The sequence below is a fragment of the Oncorhynchus mykiss genome, chromosome 2 (assembly GCF_013265735.2).
Source record: "Oncorhynchus mykiss isolate Arlee chromosome 2, USDA_OmykA_1.1, whole genome shotgun sequence".
NCBI classification, from domain to species: domain Eukaryota; kingdom Metazoa; phylum Chordata; class Actinopteri; order Salmoniformes; family Salmonidae; genus Oncorhynchus; species Oncorhynchus mykiss.
Genome location: NC_048566.1, coordinates 95747217 through 95768611, shown reverse-complemented (window position 1 = coordinate 95768611; position 21395 = coordinate 95747217). Strand labels below are relative to the sequence as shown.

Here is a 21395-nt window from a genome sequence, read left to right as displayed (position 1 = left end):
TTTGCCCCACTGTATCTCCCCACTGCCACAGGTACAAACGCCAGTTTTATCACCATGCTCCTCATGCCCAGTAGTCCTGCTCGGAGCTAGAGCTGCACATTGGAAGGGAAAAAAAATAAAAAGAATTCTTGAAATAATTATTGAGCTGTGTGGCTGGCTTAATCTGTGGCACAGCAAGGCCTCCTCCTCCTCCTCCTGACACACCACACACACACTCACTGTGGCATGTCGTAAATAAACATGAGTGGAGCTGCCCACTGCCCAGACTGTGGGTAAACAAGTCAGACTGGACTCGGACTGCAGATGAGACTTCAACGCCACATAGTCCATGAAGGGTGTTAGTTCAATACCACACGGACTCTTCCTGAGAAAAATAACTGCGATACAATAATAATGTAAAAAGTGGCAGTAAAGTAATATTCTACACTTACCACTGATTGCATAATCTCCATTCATCAAGGTATTCCTTGAAGAATATAATGTGCAGGTATACGAATCTCAAGTGAAACTGACAGACTGACAGCACAGCACTGTCTTCAGTCCATTTAACTCTAATGTGTTATCCTGAAACCTTTAAAAGCTTTCTCCCCTACAGAGCTCATCTTGTTGAAGTGCCCTGGAAATGTCCCATTCTCAGTCTGGCATTAGATAATGCTGTGTCTGAAACAGCTCTCAGGATGCTGCTGGTCACTTCATTGTTATTTCATGAGGTTTTAAGGACTGTGAATCAGTTTTATCTACTCTCTAACTACGGAAAACCAGGGCTTTTGGAGCTCTAATGGACAGTAAAAGGCACATACCCTATAACCAGTCTCGAGCGCTGTCATTCTAACCCAATTCTTAACAAGAATGAAATGGTGATGTCTGTAAGAGGGGAGACTACACAACGGCCTGCTAACCAAAGTCAAGACCAGTGGTGGTCGGTGTCGTTCAAGATGAGGGAGGGCGATTTTGTTTTTTTGTATGAGCATGGCCTTATTTCTATTACAGCATATTGGATGACTGTCGTCTCGTCGTTGTTGGTAATCAAGCCTACCACTGTAGTGTTGTCTGCAAACTTGATGATTGAGTTGGAGGCATGCATGGCCACACAGTCATGGGTGAACAGGGAGTACAGGCCCCTTGTGGGCCCCAGTGTTGACGATCAGCGGGGTGGAGATGTTGTTTCCTACCCTCACCACCTGGGGGCGGCCTGTCAGAAAGTCCTGGACCCAGTTGAACAGGGCGGGGTCGAGACCCAGGGTCTCGAGCTTAATGACAAGTTTGGAGGGTACTATGGTGTTAAATGCTGAGCTGTAATCGATGAACAGCATTCTTACATCCTCTTGTCCAGATGGGTTAGGGCAGTGTGGACAGTTTGATTTCACAGAAGAGTGATTGACTTGGGAGTTACATTGTGTTGTTTAAGTGTTCCCTTTATTTTTTGAGCAGTGTATATCCCTGGCATATTACATAATTTATGCAACAGCATACAATACATTTTTGGACTAAACTTGTTGTGCTCACTTGAACAGGAAGGTGATGCGGCGGTCCTTCCTGTAGGATCTAGAAAGAGGCCCGAGTTCCCGACTTGGAAATCCCGAGTTGGATGACTGTTAGAAATTATTTTCTGTATTTTCCCAGTAGTCTTGAACTCACTGAAGTCTGAGATTTCCCAGTTCCGAGTTTCCTGTTGTTTTGAACGCGGCTGAACACACAGAGCACGACGAGATAAGGACATCCTGGCTGGCCAAACCCTCCCCTAACCTGGTCGACGCTGGGCCAAATGTGCGTGGTCCAATGGGCCTCCCGGTCACAGCTGGCTGTGACACAGCCTGGGATCGAACCTGAGGCTTAAGTCGAGGCTCAGCAACTCATTGTTGAATTTGGGATTTTCAACTTGTTGTGTAATGTTTGTGTCCAATGGCCGATGAGCACTGCTACATTTTATCTATAATTTCTCTTCATATGACAAGGATTGAAAAGGATTTGCCAGTAGATTGTTGACTTGATTCATGATGACTGCTTATCTAGCTTGCTAGCTAAGATTTTGACAATCAATCCAATCAAACCTACTGTAGATGATTTGACGTTATTTTATCTGTGGCCAATGACCTTGAGCCTTCTTGGATGGGCACTCCTAATGTAAGTCTATGGCAGCACCCAATCACGGCACAACTAGAGAACATAACCAACCCCTACGCTCCGTATTTTCCACTGGCTGCCCCACCACCCCAGAAAGCACTGAGCTAGGCTGAAACACCTGCATTTTGGACCTGGCTTACTCAAGAAAGCAAAACAGAAACCGTGTTTGTATGCAAATGTATTAACTCAATTAGTATATATTTGTTTACATTGTTTGCAAACTGATCTGTGACACGTATTAATGCCAAAATAACATGCCAAACAGCCCCCCCCCCCCCCCCAAAACAATTGTCATTCTCATATCTGATTTTCAAACTTATCATCTGGTTCTATACTGTTATCTATCCACCAGAGATCTTGGTCAGCAGACTGGGTCATTAGTGTGTGTCATTACCGTGTTCGTCATCAGAGTCATTACTGTGTTCGTCAGAGTCACATCCATCCATCCTCTCCTTATCAAGCTCATTATGATCATGTTATTTACTGCTCATTTGGAAATGGCAGGATGTGGTCTGAGTTATAAGTTGTTGTGGTGGTGAAGACTATGGTAGTGGTGATGATGATGGTGGAGATGATGGTGGTGGTGAAGATGATGGTGGTGGTGGTGGAGATGATGGTGGTGGTGGTGGAGATGATGGTGGTGGTGAAGATGATGGTGGTGGTGGTGGAGATGATGGTGGTGGTGAAGATGATGGTGGTGGTGGTGGAGATGATGGTGGTGGTGAAGATGATGGTGGAGATGAATGATGGTGGTGGAGATGATGGTGTTGGTTATGGTGATGGTGGTGGTTGTGGTGGTGGTGGAGATGAATGGTGGTGGTGGTGGTGGAGATGAATGATGGTGGTGGTGGTGGAGATGAATGATGGTGGTGCAGATGATGGTGTTGGTTATGATGATGGTGGTGGTTGTGGTGGTGGAGATGAATGGTGGTGGTGGTGGAGATGAATGATGGTGGTGGAGATGAATGGTGGTGGTGGTGGTGGAGATGAATGGTGGTGGTGGTGGAGATGAATGATGGTGGTGGAGATGACGGTGGTGGTGGTGGAGATGAATGATGGTGGTGGTGGTGGTGGTGGAGATGAATGGTGGTGGTGGTGGAGATGACGGTGGTGGTGGTGGAGATGAATGGTGGTGGTGGTGGTGGAGATGACGGTGGTGGTGGTGGAGATGAATGATGGTGGTGGAGATGATGGTGGTGGTGGTGGAGAAGAATGATGGTGGTGGTGGTGGAGATGGTGGTTTTTGTGATGGAGATGATAGTGGTGGTAATGATGATGATGGTAATGATGGTGATGATGATGGTGGTGGTGATGATGGTGGTGGTTGTGTTGGAGATGATGGTGGTAATGATGATGATGGTAATGATGTTGGTGATGGTGGTAATGATGATGATAGTGGTAATGATGATGATGGTGGTAATGATGGTGGTGGTGATGGTGATGATGATGATGGTGGTAATGATGATGATGATGGTGGTAATGATGGTGGTGGTGATGGTGATGATGATGATGGTGGTAATGATGATGATGATGGTGGTAATGATGATGATGATGGTGGTAATGATGGTGGTGGTGATGGTGATGATGATGATGGTGGTAATGATGATGATGATGGTGGTAATGATGATGATGGTGGTGGCACTAAAAAAAGAGCCAGTTCATTCATGAAAGAAAAGTGGTGTGTGAACACCCCCTGGCAGCGAGGATGAAAATTACAGTACTTGTGTATTAACCAGCCATTACATTACTAGTCACTTGAATTAGTCAAGTCATCTACCTATGTGTTGAGTAAAGGACATTCATTCAGTATGATCTGGTTGAAGAACCCAGAGCTGTGGCATCCAGTGTACAGTAACACCACAGGTGCCCTATAGAAACATCGTAAGGGTTATTATGGTGAATGGACAGTGAGCAATATCCTTAAAAATATATATATATTTTTTACACATCTGTTTAAAAACTGAGTACACAATTCAATTCAATTCAATTCAATTCAATTGGGGTTAGCTTAGTTTCTCCTCTGTAGTTCTTCTGTGTGGAGCTGTTTCAGTTAAGAAGGCGCTACACATATCTGTCTATTGTTGATCATGTCTCTGTCCTGTTCTTTCACTACTTTCTCCTTGTATCTCCTAAAGCCTACCTCCTAAACTCTACATCCTACGATATCTCCTAAAGCCTACCTCCTAAACTCTACATCCTACGATACCTCCCAAAGCCTACCTCCCAGGATACCTCCTAAAGCCTACCTCCTAGGATACCTCCTAAAGCCTACCTCCCAGGATACCTCCTAAAGCCTACCTCCTAGGATACCTCCTAAAGCCTACCTCCTATGATACCTCCTAAAGCCTACCTCCTAGGATACCTCCTAAAGCTTTCCTCCCAGGATACCTCCTAAAGCCTACCTCCCAGGATACCTCCTAAAGCCACCTCCTAGGATACCTCCTAAAGCCTACCTCCTAGGATACCTCCTAAAGCCTACCTCCTAGGATACCTCCTAAAGCCTACCTCCCAGGATACCTCCTAAAGCCTACCTCCTAGGATACCTCCTAAAGCCTACCTCCCAGGATACCTCCTAAAGCCTACCTCCCAGGATACCTCCTAAAGCCTACCTCCCAGGATACCTCCTAAAGCCTACCTCCTAGGATACCTCCTAAAGCCTACCTCCCAGGATACCTCCTAAAGCCTACCTCCTAGGATACCTCCTAAAGCCTACCTCCTAGGATACCTCCAAAAGCCTACCTCCTAGGATACCTCCTAAAGCCTACCTCCCAGGATACCTCCTAAAGCCTACCTCCTAGGATACCTCCTAAAGCCTACCTCCCAGGATACCTCCTAAAGCCTACCTCCTAGGATACCTCCTAAAGCCTACCTCCCAGGATACCTCCTAAAGCCTACCTCCTAGGATACCTCCTAAAGCCTACCTCCCAGGATACCTCCTAAAGCCTACCTCCTAGGATACCTCCTAAAGCCTACCTCCCAGGATACCTCCTAAAGGCTACCTCCCAGGATACCTCCTAAAGCCTAAAGCCTACCTCCTAGGATACCTCCTAAAGCCTACCTCCCAGGATACCTCCTAAAGCCTACCTCCTAGGATACCTCCTAAAGCCTACCTCCCAGGATACCTCCTAAAGCCTACCTCCTAAAGCCTACCTCCCAGGATACCTCCTAAAGCCTACCTCCTAAAGCCTACCTCCCAGGATACCTCCTAAAGCCTACCTCCCAGGATACCTCCTAAAGCCTACCTCCTAGGATACCTCCTAAAGCCTACCTCCAAGGATACCTCCTAAAGCCTACCTCCTAAAGGCTAAAGACACATGCACAAACCAAAAGGTAAAAAAGGTGAATAAGATTGCAAGTTGAAACTTTTATTAATGATATAATAATACAATGATATTTTGTGCAACAGTTTGGTGGGGCGTGGACCTGTACATTATCAACAACAAAACTGTATAAACTCAACGCCATGGCAACCTGCAAGCAGAACATCACATGACTTGTACTAGCCTGGGTCCCAGTCTGTTTGTACTCTATTGCCAAGTTACTCATTGTCATGTCACAGAGCACAAACCGACTGGCACTCAGGCTAGACATGTATAGTTTGGCCATGGTTGTGTCAAAGTGAAAACCGATAGATGTCATCTAGATATACCTACCGTGTCATTAAATCCATATACACATAGCTTCCACTAGCATACATTTAATTGCTTGTACTGTATAAGACTACATATGTATATAAAGTGCAAAAAGAAATTAAAACACTTACAGTGAACGCTTGGCCCTGAAGTGCTGTTCGGATGAGTGTGCAAAACCTCCATGTGCCCAAATGTAAGCCATCATCGGCACACGGCCAGGTGGCTTGGCAAACAAATGGCTGATTCCTACTACAGGGCCGAGCCGATCCGTACTGAGACGGCCTGGTTACACATCCTCTACTGAACCATGCTAGAAAAGGACAATGTGAAAATTAAAATATCCAAGCCAGAACGGTTCGGGTCAGCCCTACAGCGTGAATCAGACAACAGGGTATCTGTGGTCATGTTCAATAGGACACAGAATGCAAAAAAAAAAAATTCAAAACAGAAAATGAAAATGTCCCTCTCCGTGTTTCAGGGTAAATCAGGCCACAGATGGGCAATATGTATTACAAACTTTATATTGCCCTTCAAGCTCACAGATAATATGATACAACGTATGAAAGGGTTTGTCAATCTGTGCAATATATGGAGCTATAATCAATATGAACAACAAGCTGAGAAGAGAAGAAAATGCTTTTTTTTTTAAATTCCCTTTCTTTCTTTTTACAATAAAAAATATACATTTTGTATCACTGCTACTTGTTCCTTCACCGAGCTTAGCACCACTGGGTCTCAAGTAGGGTACAGTAATTCTAGTAACTCGCAAAATTCCCAGGTTTTCCAGAAATCCTGGTTGGAGTATGTGGGATTTCATGCACATTCCGGAAATCTTCCAACCGGGAATCCTGGAAATACAGGGATTTAAAAAAAATAATTTTAAAGGTTACCAGAATTTTGCAACCCCTATCTCAAGGTTTCAAGCATCGAAATATGAAATTACCTGAACAAATATAAAACTGAGCCTTAGTTATAAAGGAATAATAAGGCATATCTGTATGTTATTTAAAATATAACAAAATATAAGCACTGTTAGTTACACTAGATTAGATGCTTTTTTAAATATATAGTTCATAGTTGTTGTTTTGTCTTAAAATGTGTGTAGTCCTGTCTATATGGTTATAAAAGCAAGAGTATTCCGCATCACAGTTAAGTCTCGTTGATTTGACAGGTAAGCAGAAAGAAAAATAGTAACTGGCCTGGTTCCAGATCTGTTTTGTGCCTTCTTATAGGCCAATGACCATAGGAAGCTGGATATACAGCAACAACAAAAAAAACTGATCTGGGAGCAGGCTAGAGAGATAGTGGGTTTGCCAGATTGGTCGGTCAGTTCACCTCTGACCTCTCCACACCAAACACATGTCTGGAGGTCATAGGTCATCTAGGGCTGCTGGGACCCCTGAGGAGAGAAGGGGAGAGAGGTGAAGGTTAAACAGTGAAGACCTTACAAAAGTTGTCACTATTTGCCAGTAGTTGGATTTTTGGCACAGCTGTCTCACCAACTACTCCTAGATGTACATGGCATCACATTGAGCTACAGAAAAACTAGAAGTGTAAAATATTTAAAAAATACTCATCTCATCAAGTATTGTATCCAGAGAGGATTTGGGCATTTACAAAAATCAAGATGGGATCAAAAATGTACTGTATATATATATCGCTATAACAGTGTCATGCATAAAAGTCCTTCCTTACGGAGTTGGTTCTCTTGCGTTTCCAGCAGTCAGGGTTGAGTCTCTTCTGCTCGTCAGCCAGAGCCTTGGCCTCCACGGTGTACATCCTCCTCTCCTCGTTCTTCATCTTCTTCCACTTCTCACCCAGGATCACGCTGATGGCTCTGCATAGGGGATACAAGGACATACTTTTCAGCAATGTCATTTATTCCATCATTCATTCACAATTCATGTGTGTGTGTGTGTGTGTGTGTCAATACTGAAAACGGACAGTTTGTGTATTCTATAAGAGACAACACACTCTTTAGGTCTAACACGTAAGAACAATCGTGAGGCAGACAAGCCTTCAGTTACCGGTGATGTGATCCTGCATGTGGCTACCGTGGTCTACTCAAGAGACATTCCTAACATAGAACTCCTTCCATTTTGTAAACAGCGTATCAGAACAGTACAGACAGTACTACTGACACACACACACACACACACACACCCTGATGCTTCCCTGATCCTAGTTCCAGTCCCATAATAGTGCCTGACGTCATATGGGAAGGTTTTATGGAGGGGGCCACAATAATAGAGACATTTAATGGCAGGAGACATTCTAAACGTATCTAGAATTTTGCTCAGGGCAGAAAGTCATTTTCTGCACACAAGCACGCACACAAATGCACACAGGTTTGGTCCTCCTACTCACCTGTTATCCTTCCCAGGGTACATCTGTGTGTACTCCATCCTGTACTTCTTAGCGAAGAGCATGAAGGCGTTCATTGGCCGTTTGCATTTGGTGGGTGTGGCCCCGCCGGGGACCGTCCCTGAGGTATTGCTCCTGTTTGATTTGCTGGCAGAGGAGGAGTGGGGGGAGCCGGAGAGTTTCTCTGGGTCGGGGGAGACAGCGCCACTACTGGACTGGGAGGTCCTACGCTGTCTGGCCATGCTGCTCAGAACATACACAGCTGACGAGTCCAGAGGAGTGAAATCATAACTGGGGAGGGAGGGAGGGAGGGAAAGAGGGAGGGAGGGAGGGAGGGAGGGAGGGAGGGAGGGAGGGAGGGAGGGAGGGAGGGAGGGAGGGAGGGAGGGAGGGAGGGAGGGAGGGAGGGAGGGAGGGAGGGAGGGAGGGAGGGAGGGAGGGAGGGAGGGAGGGAAAGAAGATGAATACCTTTGAAATCATTACACCATACATCTTATCTACAGAGTCAGACTGTGGCTTGACATTTTCCAAATAAACTAAAAGCACTTGGGAACATATAGCAGATGTTCAACAGTGATATATTATTATGTACCTCCTGAAGGTGTCCAAGACATCAGAGTCATCACAGTTGATGGTGTCCCTGTGTCCCGGGGGAAGACACAGGTCCCCAACCTGAATCTCATAGCAGGGGATACCATGCTGCACCACCGTCAGGCTAGGGTAGAATGAGGACCAACCTGGGACAGGAAGAGATATGAAGATGTTAACTAGACCACCGTCAGGCTAGGGTAGAATGAGGACCAACCTGGGACAGGAAGAGATATGAAGATGTTAACTAGACCACCGTCAGGCTAGGGTAGAATGAGGACCAACCTGGGACAGGAAGAGATATGAAGATGTTAACTAGACCACCGTCAGGCTAGGGTAGAATGAGGACCAACCTGGGACAGGAAGAGATATGAAGATGTTAACTAGACCACCGTCAGGCTAGGGTAGAATGAGGACCAACCTGGGACAGGAAGAGATATGAAGATGTTAACTAGACCACCGTCAGGCTAGGGTAGAATGAGGACCAACCTGGGACAGGAAGAGATATGAAGATGTTAACTAGACCACCGTCAGGCTAGGGTAGAATGAGGACCAACCTGGGACAGGAAGAGATATGAAGATGTTAACTAGCAGGGAATACCATGCTGCACCATTGTCAGGCTGGGACAGGAAGAGATATGAAGATGTTAACATACATAGAAATACATAGACCAAGATGTGAACCTGTCCAAGATGTGAATCTGTCCAAGATGTGAACCTGTCCAAGACGTGAATCTGTCCAAGACGTGAACCTGTCCAAGACGTGAATCTGGGCTGTTCTATAAGGCACGTCATGCAGTTTCAAAGATTATTCTACCAATAGGCCTATCCGCTTCCATGGAAAATCAGGCAAGAACTGAACATTTCCTTAATCAATCTCTTATGACAGAACTTTCGGACTTCCGACCAATAGTGCCCGCATGCAGTTCCAGTACACCACGTTCCCTTAAAAAAACATTGAGTTATTTGTTTACACTGGAATAACATTTTGTCTTTGTTTACCTTTGTTTTTCACAAAGAAGGGGTGATCAAATCTGCACTCTGCCGTTAACAGGCCTTCTTCTGGCGAGCCGGGGTCAAAGGTGAGTTTGAGGACGGCCTGGCCGTAGGACACATTGTCCTCATGGGCCACTAACTTCAGACCTTCAGAACCATAGCTCTGTAAACCAATCAACAACCGGAGAGAAAGTTGTCACAGAGGAAACCCAGCCAATCATATCAGATCTGACGATTAGCAGGGTGTGTTCATAACGCATCAAACAGAGTGAAAAACAAAACTGTGAGGGATTAGCTGGACGTTTAGCTACCTTGAGGGAGGTGAACGGCATCCTTCTCTCATCATCTGACTCGTCATCAGAGTCCCCCAGGTCTTCAGCCTCCTGCCACTCCTTGTTAAGGCCCCTGTGGAACCGAAGGCGGGTGCCTGGATAGGAAGATAAGAATCAGTAAAACATTCCGTTACAAATGAGAGAAAGAGAGAGAGAAATAAAGAGAGACAGAGAGAGAGATACAGAGAGAGACAGAAAGACAGAGAGAGACAGAGAGAGAGATACAGAAAGACAGAGAGAGACAGAGAGACAGAGAGAGAGAGAGAGAAAGAGACACAGAGAGAGAGAGAGATACAGAAAGACAGAGAGAGATACAGACAGAGAGAGAGAGAAAGAGAGACAGGGAGAGACAGAAATACAGAGAGAGAGAGATACAGAAAGACAGAGAGAGAGATACAAAAAGACAGAGAGAGAGATACAGAAAGACAGAGAGAGACAGAGAGAGAGAAAGAAAGAGAGAGAGAGAGATACAGAAAGACAGAGAGAGACAGAGAGAGACAGAGAGGGAGAGAAAGAAAGAGAGACAGAGAGAGATACAGAAAGACAGAGAGAGACAGAGAGAGAGATACAGAAAGACAGAGAGACAGAGAGAGAGATACAGAAAGACAGAGAGACAGAGAGAGAGATACAGAAAGACAGAGAGAGACAGAGAGAGAGATACAGAGAGAGAGATACAGAAAGACAGAGAGAGACAGAGAGAGACAGAAAGACAGAGAGAGACAGAGAGAGACAGAAAGACAGAGAGAGAGACAGAGAGAGAGATACAGAAAGACAGAGAGAGAGAGAGAGAGACAGAGAGACAGAGAGAGAGATACAGAAAGACAGAGAGACAGAGAAAGAGACAGAAAGACAGAGAGAGACAGAGAGAGAGATACAGAAAGACAGAGAGAGACAGATAGAGACAGAGAGAGAGATACAGAAAGACAGAAAGAGACAGAGAGAGACAGAGAGAGACAGAGAGAGAGAGACAGAAAGACAGAGAGAGACAGAGAGAGAGAAAGAAAGAGAGAGAGAGAGATACAGAAAGACAGAGAGAGACAGAGAGAGACAGAGAGGGAGAGAAAGAAAGAGAGACAGAGAGAGATACAGAAAGACAGAGAGAGACAGAGAGAGAGATACAGAAAGACAGAGAGACAGAGAGATAGATACAGAAAGACAGAGAGAGACAGAGAGAGATACAGAAAGACAGAGAGAGACAGAGAGAGATATACAGAAAGACAGAGAGAGACAGAGAGAGAGATACAGAAAGACAGAGAGAGACAGAGAGAGAGATACAGAGAGAGAGATACAGAAAGACAGAGAGAGACAGAGAGAGACAGAAAGACAGAGAGAGACAGAGAGAGACAGAAAGACAGAGAGAGAGACAGAGAGAGAGATACAGAAAGACAGAGAGAGAGAGAGAGAGACAGAGAGAGAGATACAGAAAGACAGAGAGACAGAGAAAGAGACAGAAAGACAGAGAGAGACAGAGAGAGAGATACAGAAAGACAGAGAGAGACAGATAGAGACAGAGAGAGAGATACAGAAAGACAGAAAGAGACAGAGAGAGACAGAGAGAGACAGAGAGAGAGAGACAGAAAGACAGAGAGAGACAGAGAGACAGATACAGAAAGACAGAGAGAGAGATACAGAGAGACAGAGAGAGAGATACAGAAAGACAGAGAGAGACAGAGAGAGACAGAGAGAGAGAGAAAGAAAGAGACAGAGAGAGACAGAGAGAGAGAGAAAGAAAGAGAGATAGATACAGAAAGACAGAGAGAGACAGAGAGAGATACAGAAAGACAGAGAGAGACAGAGAGAGAGATACAGAAAGACAGAGAGAGACAGAGAGAGAGATACAGAAAGACAGAGAGAGACAGAGAGAGACAGAGAGAGATACAGAAAGACAGAGAGAGACAGAGAGAGAGATACAGAAAGACAGAGAGAGACAGAGAGAGAGAGAAAGAAAGAGAGACAGAGAGAGACAGAGAGAGAGATACAGAAAGACAGAGAGAGACAGAGAGAGAGATACAGAAAGACAGAGAGAGACAGAGAGAGAGATACAGAAAGACAGAGAGAGACAGAGAGAGAGATACAGAAAGACAGAGAGAGACAGAGAGAGAGATACAGAAAGACAGAGAGAGACAGAGAGAGAGATACAGAAAGACAGAGAGAGACAGAGAGAGAGATACAGAAAGACAGAGAGAGACAGAGAGAGAGATACAGAAAGACAGAGAGAGACAGAGAGAGAGATACAGAAAAACAGAGAGAGACAGAGAGAGAGATACAGAAAGACAGAGAGAGACAGAGAGAGAGATACAGAAAGACAGAGAGAGATACAGAAAGACAGAGAGAGACAGAGAGAGATACAGAAAGACAGAGAGAGACAGAGAGACAGAGACCGAGAGAGAGACAGAGAGAAACAGAGAGAGAGATACAGAAAGACAGAGAGAGACAGAGAGAGAGATACAGAAAGACAGAGAGAGACAGAGAGAGAGATACAGAAAGACAGAGAGAGACAGAGAGAGACAGAGAGAGAGATACAGAAAGACAGAGAGAGACAGAGAGAGAGATACAGAAAGACAGAGAGAGACAGAGAAAGAAAGAGACAGAGAGAGACAGAGAAAGAAAGAGACAGAGAGAGACAGAGAAAGAAAGAGACAGAGAGAGACAGAGAAAGAAAGAGACAGAGAGCGAGAGAAAGAAAGAGACAGAGAGAGACAGAGAAAGAAAGAGAGAGAGAGACAGAGAAAGAAAGAGACAGAGAGAGACAGAGAAAGAAAGAGAGAGAGAGACAGAGAAAGAAAGAGACAGAGAGAGACAGAGAAAGAAAGAGAGAGAGAGACAGAGAAAGAAAGAGACAGAGAGAGACAGAGAAAGAAAGAAAGAGACAGAGAGAGACAGAGAAAGAAAGAGACAGAGAGAGACAGAGAAAGAAAGAGACAGAGAGAGACAGAGAAAGAAAGAGACAGAGAAAGAAAGAGATGGAGAGAGAGACAGAGAGAGAGACAGAGACAGAGAGAGACAGAGAGAGACAGAGAGAGAGATACAGAAAGACAGAGATTTATTGTTTATTTAACTTCTGTTTACTATCTACTTCACGTTGTCACGGCACTACTTCACGTTGTCACGGCACTACTTCACGTTGTCACGGCACTACTTCACGTTGTCACGGCACTACTTCACGTTGTCACGGCACTAGCCCTTTCAGTGAATCGGCTAGCAGAGATGTGAACAACCCCCCTTGTATGGAGGGGAGGGGGGGCAGTTTTATGACTTCACAACCGTCATCATTTCCTTACAGACTCTTGTCTCTCTGACCATGCAGTACGGGAGAGAGAGGGTCACAGTAGAACAAAGGAAAACTCCCGGCCAAATACTCCTACCTCCCCAAATTAGAGGATTAAACATTGTTCCTAATTTAGAGAATGTGGAAAAGGTCAGTGGAGAAGCCAGCTACGACCCGGTCTGTTTTGTTTCATATTTGTGACCTCAAGGAAAGACAATACAGCCACATTACACTAACTCTTGTTTATACAGGTTCCTCAGTTATGAGACTTGCATCTGAATGTTGGATAAAATGTTTGACAAAGTTTAAGAATACTTTTGAAAAGATAATGTGATTCGGTCTTCTAAAATTAAAAGTGTTTTGTTTTATGATAATGTGGGCTCAGTCAGTGGCCCCACCCAAGTGAATAGACATTGGAAATTAAGAGTATCAACCTCATTTCATTGTGGCATAGTTTTCAAAAATCTATCAGAAATATTTTACAAACCCTTTTCCAACTCTAGAATTAAAGCCCCCGTGACGAAAAGTCACCTCAGTTCCAAATACCATGAGGACTAGTCCGTTCTAATTTCAACTCCACGGGCCAGAAAACATGAGAGCTTGCGCCTTACGAGAAATGGTATGAACTCTGAACTACTGATCACTCTTGAAGAAGTGAGTCGTAGATTACAGCCTAACAGACTGTAGCTGGAAAGGTAGCAAATCAAGTAAGAACATTGACCGACGCAGAAAACCACAACATCTCACTCCACGACAACCCGGAAGAATCCATAAAGGACAATGGCGACCTCGACTGGGCAAACCAGAGCCTCACACCACCAGCTCAACTATTTAAGCCAGCTTCACGTAAATACAATGCATTACCTTTCTCAGAACGAACGATCGATCGTTAGAGGCATATTTATTTATGTGAGAATAGCTTCCCATGTCCGACAGAGTTTACATTGCAAACTTGCTTTGGCAATGTAAACATGTTTCCTATGCCAATAAAGCCCCTTGAATTGAATTGAGCGCGAGAGAGGGGAGCGAGGGGGGAGACAAAAAGACAGAGACAGACAGCTGGACCTACAGGAAGTGAGAGATACAGACTGAGACAGAGACTTCTGATGCACTTTATTGAGCCATCCTCACTTACAACACAGAGAAGAAGTACAAACGGACTTCTACTATACTGACCTGATTAGGTTAGCAACTAACACTTAGGAAACAAGGATCATTTAGACAGAGTAAACACAGGCTTAACAGGATCTGTGTCCGTTTTCTGTTGCCTGATCCAGTCCTGACTACACAGGCAATTTGTTATCAATGTTATCTAGTTTTTTTCCACAAGGTAAAACTTCTCAAGGCCATAATTATAGGAAAAGGTCATCATTTCTGTGTGTACATGTGTGCCTGTGTGTCCATACCTTTCAGGAAGCAGTGCCAGGCTGTAGAGGGCCAGGAGTGTGACCAGCCCATGTCCTCATCATCAGAGAAGGAGGCCATAGAGAAAACACCAGACTCTGACTCACTGCTGGCCTGAATGGGCAACGTTCAAGCAGAGACGAACATGTTATAAAACAGTTGAATTGTACTTATTGAATTGAACAACCCCATGCAGAGTTAGGCTACATTTCATTTAGATTCAGTCAGTTCATGAAGTCAACTGAAAAATCCTCAATGAAGTTCAAGTACATTGAAAAAAAAAAAAAATGGAACTGGGAGGTCAGTTTACTTCCTGAACTTAACTAGCCTTGACCTTGACTAGCCTTGACCGCTGTGCTGAACTGTAATGGAATTCACCACAACCATGATGCTCATCCATCACCTCATAGTAGCCAATCACTAGGCTTACAGGGGCAGAGGGTGACAGGGTCCACAGTAAACCCTATGACCTACAGGAAGTGAAAGGTTAAAAGGTCATACCCTGACACGTCTGCTGCGTTCCCTGAGGTGACCTCTAGAGGGGCTGGGTGCACTGCTGGCCAGGGGGGGGCGGGCGTAGGAATGTAAACTACGATTGGTGGAAAAGATGTGCACAGGAGATGACCTGAGGAGAGGAATACAGAGAAATACATATCAATAATTTCTTCATAATTGTATTTGTATTTTAATGTGTGTGTGTGTGTGTGTGTGTGTGTGTGTGTGTGTGCGTGTGTGTGTGTGTGTGTGCCATGAGCACGTCCATGTATGTGCGACGTCAACACCGATACACAACAGACCTCTCGATGGGAGCAGCTTCCTGCAGCAGGGGGCTCTGAGGGCTGGTAGCGATGATAGCCAGCTCAGTCAGCCAGTTAGTATGAGGGGAACCAGCTATACACTCCTGACGGGACACACCAGCCCCCACATGGAGCAGGACTGGAGAGGACGAGCTCTCGTCCAACTCCTGCAGCTCTGGCAGGTCATCTGGTGAGTAGGGAGAGACAAGATTGTTGATCAGTTCTACAGTACAGAGAACAACAATACATGTATTTCATATCTCTGTGACAGTGTACATTTTTCAAAGGTAACTAAGACTTTATTATGTAATAAGCTGGTAGGCTATCTTGTGTGTAGGCTAGCTGGTAGGCTATCACATATGTGGCACAGCGGTCTGCATCTCAGTGCCTGAGGTGTCACTACAGACACCCTGGTTCGATTCCAGGCTGTATCACAAACGGCCGTGATTGGGAGTCCCATAGGGCGGCGCACAATTGACCCAGCGTTGTCCAGGTTTGGCCGGTGTAGGCCGTCATTGTAAATAAGAATTTGTTCTTAACTGACTTGCCTAGTTAAATAAAGGTTACATTTGAGAGAAAAAAATATGTATATATATATATATTTTTTTTAAATAGGCATATTACATGGCTACCTACTATATAAGAACAGATATTTACCATACTCCATGGGAGTGGAGGGACAGTCACGTGAGGAGGGCAGAGCCTTTAGACGATCAAATGAGTCCTCCATTCTATTAGCATCCATCTTTGGTTCCTCTACTCGTTCAGTCTAAACTGGACTGTAAACACTGGAGACACAATGATAAATTACAATACCAGAATCTGACCAAAACAGAGGCATGAATGTAAAATATACAAAATTATATTATTTGTCTTTTTAATTAGGTGACTATTTAAACGCTAGACTTATATAGTGTATATTTGCATTGTATATTTATAGGAGATGAATCAAAGAAAATGCATTGGTTAAATGTTTTATATATTTCAACTGCAACTACGGTCATCCATTTTTTTTTTTTTTTATCTAATTTGCAGGTAAGATCATTTCAATAATAAAAGTCCATTGTCTGTGTGGACTACATAAAGAGCTGTCATGTGACCCATATGCATGCAGTAAAGGCATGCAGTCCTGGCTCGTTTATAAACTTTGGTAACTTCGCGCATGCGCAACAGAGCTCATTCATTCATAACTGCGTAACAATTGTCAATAACACTGTTACGTTCGTACAAACATTACACAACATATCATTCGGGGGAAGAAAAAAAACCAGTCGCAATTAATAGTTTAAATAGATTTGTGATGGAATTGAAACGTTAACGATTACTATAACGCCATTTGAATTATGTAACTGCTAGCGTTACATTTGTATCACATAGAAGGTGCTGAAGACAATAACAAAGACGCTTTCTGCTACTCCGTCACCTTAGCTAGAAATGGCTGAATGGTACGTAGCCAATTTGTAACGTTATTGTTTAGACATAAATTGTATCCTATTTGTAACGTTGAGACTAGATCTAGCATGCGAATGAATGGCCCGATCATAAATATTGCGCAATATATTTATTGACATTTTGATTCCTGGAAAACTAGCTAGATGACACTTTGAAATGTGAAAACAGATCTTTGTCCAATGACTTTCATTGTAAACAGGTGTCTCTCTTGCTGTTTTGAGCATTGTCGGGAGGGGATTTGCCTCCCTGACAGCTAACGGTAGCTAGAAAGGAACAAACTCACTTGTAAACAAAAGAATGTCAACAAGTTCAGACACGACAAAAACGCTGTGATCGAAATTGTCTAATGAATGAAGCGAAAACGATACAAGATGTAAGTTGGAAGTTGTTTTTTTGTTCTTGACCAAAACCTTTTTTCTCCTCCACATTAGTCTCTCTACTTTTGGAAGTGGGCTCTTTTTTGTTTGTTTGTTTTTTTTTTTTTGTCACTATCTTGACGAATAGCTAACAAGCTGCTAGCCTAGCATGCTAATGTTACAACCAAAACAACAAACGTCACAATGAAAAAAAATGTGTGTAGAATAAGTTGTCATTCGACATCGAACGGTTGAATGAAAACCGTTAAATTACACAAAACGACACGCACCGAATAAATTACATTACACTGCTTATTTTTCTAGGTGAGTTAGTCTTTTGTTTCTGAGAAATCTATTCAACTCACCAAACATGTCGCCATCAAGTAACTCTCTGGCAATTACTGAAGGGGTGGGAACGAATACTTCCAAACACGGTCGTCTATTGGACGATAATAACGTCAATAAAGCGAATCTCTAATCGTGATTGGTGAGTTCTTGAGGGTACTGTAAATGGGCATGGTTTGGTTTGTTGATCAAACGCCCATTGGCTGAATGTGCACGTCCGTTATATCACAGGAACAGCTCATTGGTCATAACAAGTAGAAGACGAGATATTCCTTTGTTATTCAAACTCACACGAATCCCTTATATTATACTAGTCGAATAACAATGTAATATCAACGTTGTCTGAGTTCATTTGACAAAGCCTTGTCCATGTTCTAGTGGAGAGATCCAAATAATAAATATTGACATTATTACATGGTCAGGTACAGCTAATTACAGTTACATAATGTTACATACTGTACAATTGTGACTGAGGTTGTGGTACAATTGTGTAATTACAATCTAAAACATTTTTACATTATGTAACAATTCATCACAATCAACTGCTATACACACTGTACCTACCTAGACTTGTCCGTGTAAAATGGGACCCAGTTGTGCACCTGTTGATGCTCACCATAGCAGTTGCAACACAGAGATGCAACATATAGATGCATATAATAGAGATTTTCATTATTAATATTTTCACTTTGAATGAAGTTAGTGTCTAAAGAAAATAAGCATAGCAGCTTCTTAATACAAAACTGTTCTTTATTGTACTGAAAAGTGAGATATAACCAACAACAGCCAATAATACTGGATTTCCTCCTCAGATATATCCACAGTTCCAGTCTGTCGTGAACCTTATTCACAAAACTGCACTGCCAAAAAAACAAATTGTATAATACCTCATGTATAAGCCATTTTGTTCACAGACTAAGGGAACCAAAAACACAATGGAAAGCAAACAATGGAAAATTCAACCACTGGAGGTGCTATTGAGAAAGAGAGAGAGTGGGGGAGAGGTTGGTATTGAGAGAAAGGGAGAGAGAGAAGTTGCTATTGAGAGAGAGATTGCTATTGAGAGAGAGCAAGAGAGAGAGAGAGAAGTTGCTATTGAGAGAGAAAAAGAGAGGTTGCTATTGAGAGAGATAGAGAGAGAAGTTGCTATTGAGAGAGCAGGGGTCCATTGTGAACTACTTCTTAAAAGGTACAAGTTGTTTGTTATTTATCATTTAGAGGTAGACAGCAATACATATAATAATGCCTGTGTCCCGAATGGCACCCGATTCCCTATATAGTGCACTACCTTTGATCAGGGCCCATAGTAGGGAATAGGATGCCATTTAGGACACACTTTATCAATATCCTTTGATGTCGTTGCTAAAGCTTCATATTATTATGTTTTACTGGCACATGAGAACAGTTGAATTTAATACTTAAAATTGTACATTTAAGATGAGAAACACATGGAAATAGACTACATGGCAAAAAGTATGTGGACACCTGCTTGTCAAACATCTCATTCCAAAATCATGGGCATTAATATGGACTTGGTCCCCCCTTTGCTGCTATAACAGCATCCACTCTTCGGGGAAGGCTTTCCACTAGATGTTGGAACATTGCTGTGGGGACTAGCTTCCATTCAGCCACAAGAGCATTAGTGAGGTCGGGCACTGGTGTTGGGCGATAAGCCTGGCTCGCAGTCGGCATTCCAATTCATCCCAAAGGTGTTCGATGGAGTTGAGGTCAGGGCTCTGTGCAGGCCAGTCAAGTTCTTCCACACCGATCTTGACAAACCATTTCTGTATGGACCTCGCTTTGTGCACGGGGGTATTTGTCATGCTGAAAAAGGAAAGGGCCTAACCCAACCTGTTGCCACAAAGTTGGAAGTACAGAATCATCTGGAATGTCATTGTATGCTGTAACGTTAAGTTTTCCCTTCACTGGAACTAAGGGGCCTTTCCCGAACCATGAAAAACCGCCCCAGACCATTATTCCTCCTCCACCAAACTTTAACATTGGCACTATGCATTTGGGTAGGTAGCGTTCTCCTGGCATCCGCTAAACCCAGATTAGTCTGTCAGATTGCCAGATGGTGAAGCGTGATTCATCACTCCAGAGACGAGTTTCCACTGCTCCAGAATCCAATGATGGTGAGATTTACACCACTCCAGCCAACACTTGGCATTGCGCATTGTGATCTTAGGCTTGTGTACGGCAGCTCGGCCATGGAAACCCATTTCATGAAGTTCCCAACGGACAGTTCTTGTGCTTCCGTTGCTTCCAGAGGCAATTTGGAACACGGTAGAGTGTTGCAACCGAGGACAGATGATTTTTACATGCTACGAGCTACAGCACTCGGCGGTCCCGGTCTGTGAGCTTGTGTGGCCTACCACTTCGTGGCTGAGCCCTTGTTGCTCCTAGACGTTTACACTTCACAATAACAACACTTATAGTTGACCGGGGCAGCTCTAGCAGGGCAGAAATATGACAAAATGACTTGTTGGATAGGGGGCATCCTATGACGGTGCCACGTTGAAAGTCACTGAGGTCTTCAGTACGGGCCATTCTTGTGCCAATGTTTGTCTATGGAGATTGCATGGCTGTGTCCTCGATGTTATACACCTGTCAGCAACGGGTGTGGCTGAAATAGCCAAATCCACTAATCTGAAGGGTTGTCCACATACTTTTTTTGCAAACTATGTAGTGTAAACTAGCTCAAGAAGACAATAATGTGGTCAAATACAATTATTACAGTGGTTAGTGTCTAATGCTGCAGTACTGAGGAACAAAGAACTTAAAGACAATAAAGTGGTCAAATACCATTATTATAGTGGTGAATGTCTAATACTATAGTACTGAGGAATCAAGAGCTTGAAAGTGTGTAATACTTGGTCAGCCAACTGTTTTCAAAACTATCTTTTTTAATAACTTCTTAAAACCTCTACAGGATTGGTGGGTCCCCCGCGGGACGGTTGAGCTAACGTAGGCTAATGCGATTAGCATGAGGTTGTAAGTAACAAGAACATTTCCCAGGACATAGACATATCTGATATATGCAGAAAGCTTAAATGCTTGTTAATCTAACTGCACAGTCCAATTTACAGTAGCTGTTACAGTGAAAGAATACCATGCTAATGTTTAATGAGAGTGCACAGTTATGAACTTGAAAATGTATTAATAAGCCAATTAGGCACATTTGGGCAGTCTTGATACAACATTTTGAACAGAAATGCAATGGTTCATTGGATCAGTCTAAAACGTTGCACATACACTGCTGCCATCTAGTGGCCAACATCTAAATCGCACCTGGGCTGGAATAATACATTATGGCCTTTCTCTTGCATTTCAAAGATGATGGTACAAAAAAAAAAAAAAAAGTTTTTTTCTTTGTATTATCTTTTACCAGATCTAATGTGTTATATTCTCCTACATTCATTTCACATTTCCACATGGTATCAAGAATATGCATATCCTTGCTTCAGGTCCTGAGCTACAGGCTTTGGGTATTTCATTTTATGGCGAAAATATAAGATTCTTAACTCTGTAAACACCACGACAGCCATACCAGAGTGCAACGATAGGAAATCACATTGTTCAATTCATCCCTTTCATTTTATGGCACTATTTGTTGGTACAACTGTTCAACATGGTTGTTGAAGCCAGAAAGGACATAGTTCCCCTGGGTATCCCCTAGCCTACAATGTACAGTATGAACCAACACCTTTACTGAAAATTATGTCAACATGAGAATA

At 43.5% G+C, this 21395-nt stretch overlaps 1 protein-coding gene across 2 annotated transcripts; it reads right to left on the bottom strand.

Moving 5' to 3' along the window:
* Positions 1–5468: 5468 nt before the first annotated feature.
* LOC110500485 (HMG box-containing protein 1) lies at positions 5469–17733 on the bottom strand. 2 transcript variants are annotated; one of them, XM_036960053.1, is made up of 11 exons: positions 17679–17733; positions 16163–16293; positions 15506–15692; positions 15210–15333; positions 14711–14822; positions 10016–10131; positions 9711–9867; positions 8713–8857; positions 8124–8411; positions 7452–7593; positions 5469–7155 (listed from the first exon to the last, which is right to left on the bottom strand). In XM_036960053.1, exons 2-11 carry the CDS (start codon positions 16248–16250, stop codon positions 7138–7140), a joined length of 1377 nt encoding a protein of 458 aa, XP_036815948.1. In that variant the 5' UTR covers positions 16251–16293; positions 17679–17733; the 3' UTR covers positions 5469–7137. The 2 variants fall into 2 exon arrangements, with proteins under 2 accessions (XP_036815948.1, XP_036815952.1); XM_036960057.1 differs by lacking the exon at positions 17679–17733 and adding an exon at positions 17604–17623.
* Between the last annotated feature and the right edge of the window lie 3662 nt (positions 17734–21395).

Bases quoted from the DNA above. Each gene is read 5' to 3' on its own strand.
- LOC110500485 (XM_036960053.1), bottom strand. From the start codon at position 16,250: ATGGATGCTAATAGAATGGAGGACTCATTTGATCGTCTAAAGGCTCTG. The intron at 9,868-10,015 runs GTAGCTAAACGT...ATTGGTTTACAG, and splicing joins TGCCGTTCACCTCCCTCAAG to AGCTATGGTTCTGAAGGTCT. The intron at 8,858-9,710 runs GTAAACAAAGAC...TTCCTGTCCCAG, and splicing joins CTTCTTTGTGAAAAACAAAG to GTTGGTCCTCATTCTACCCT.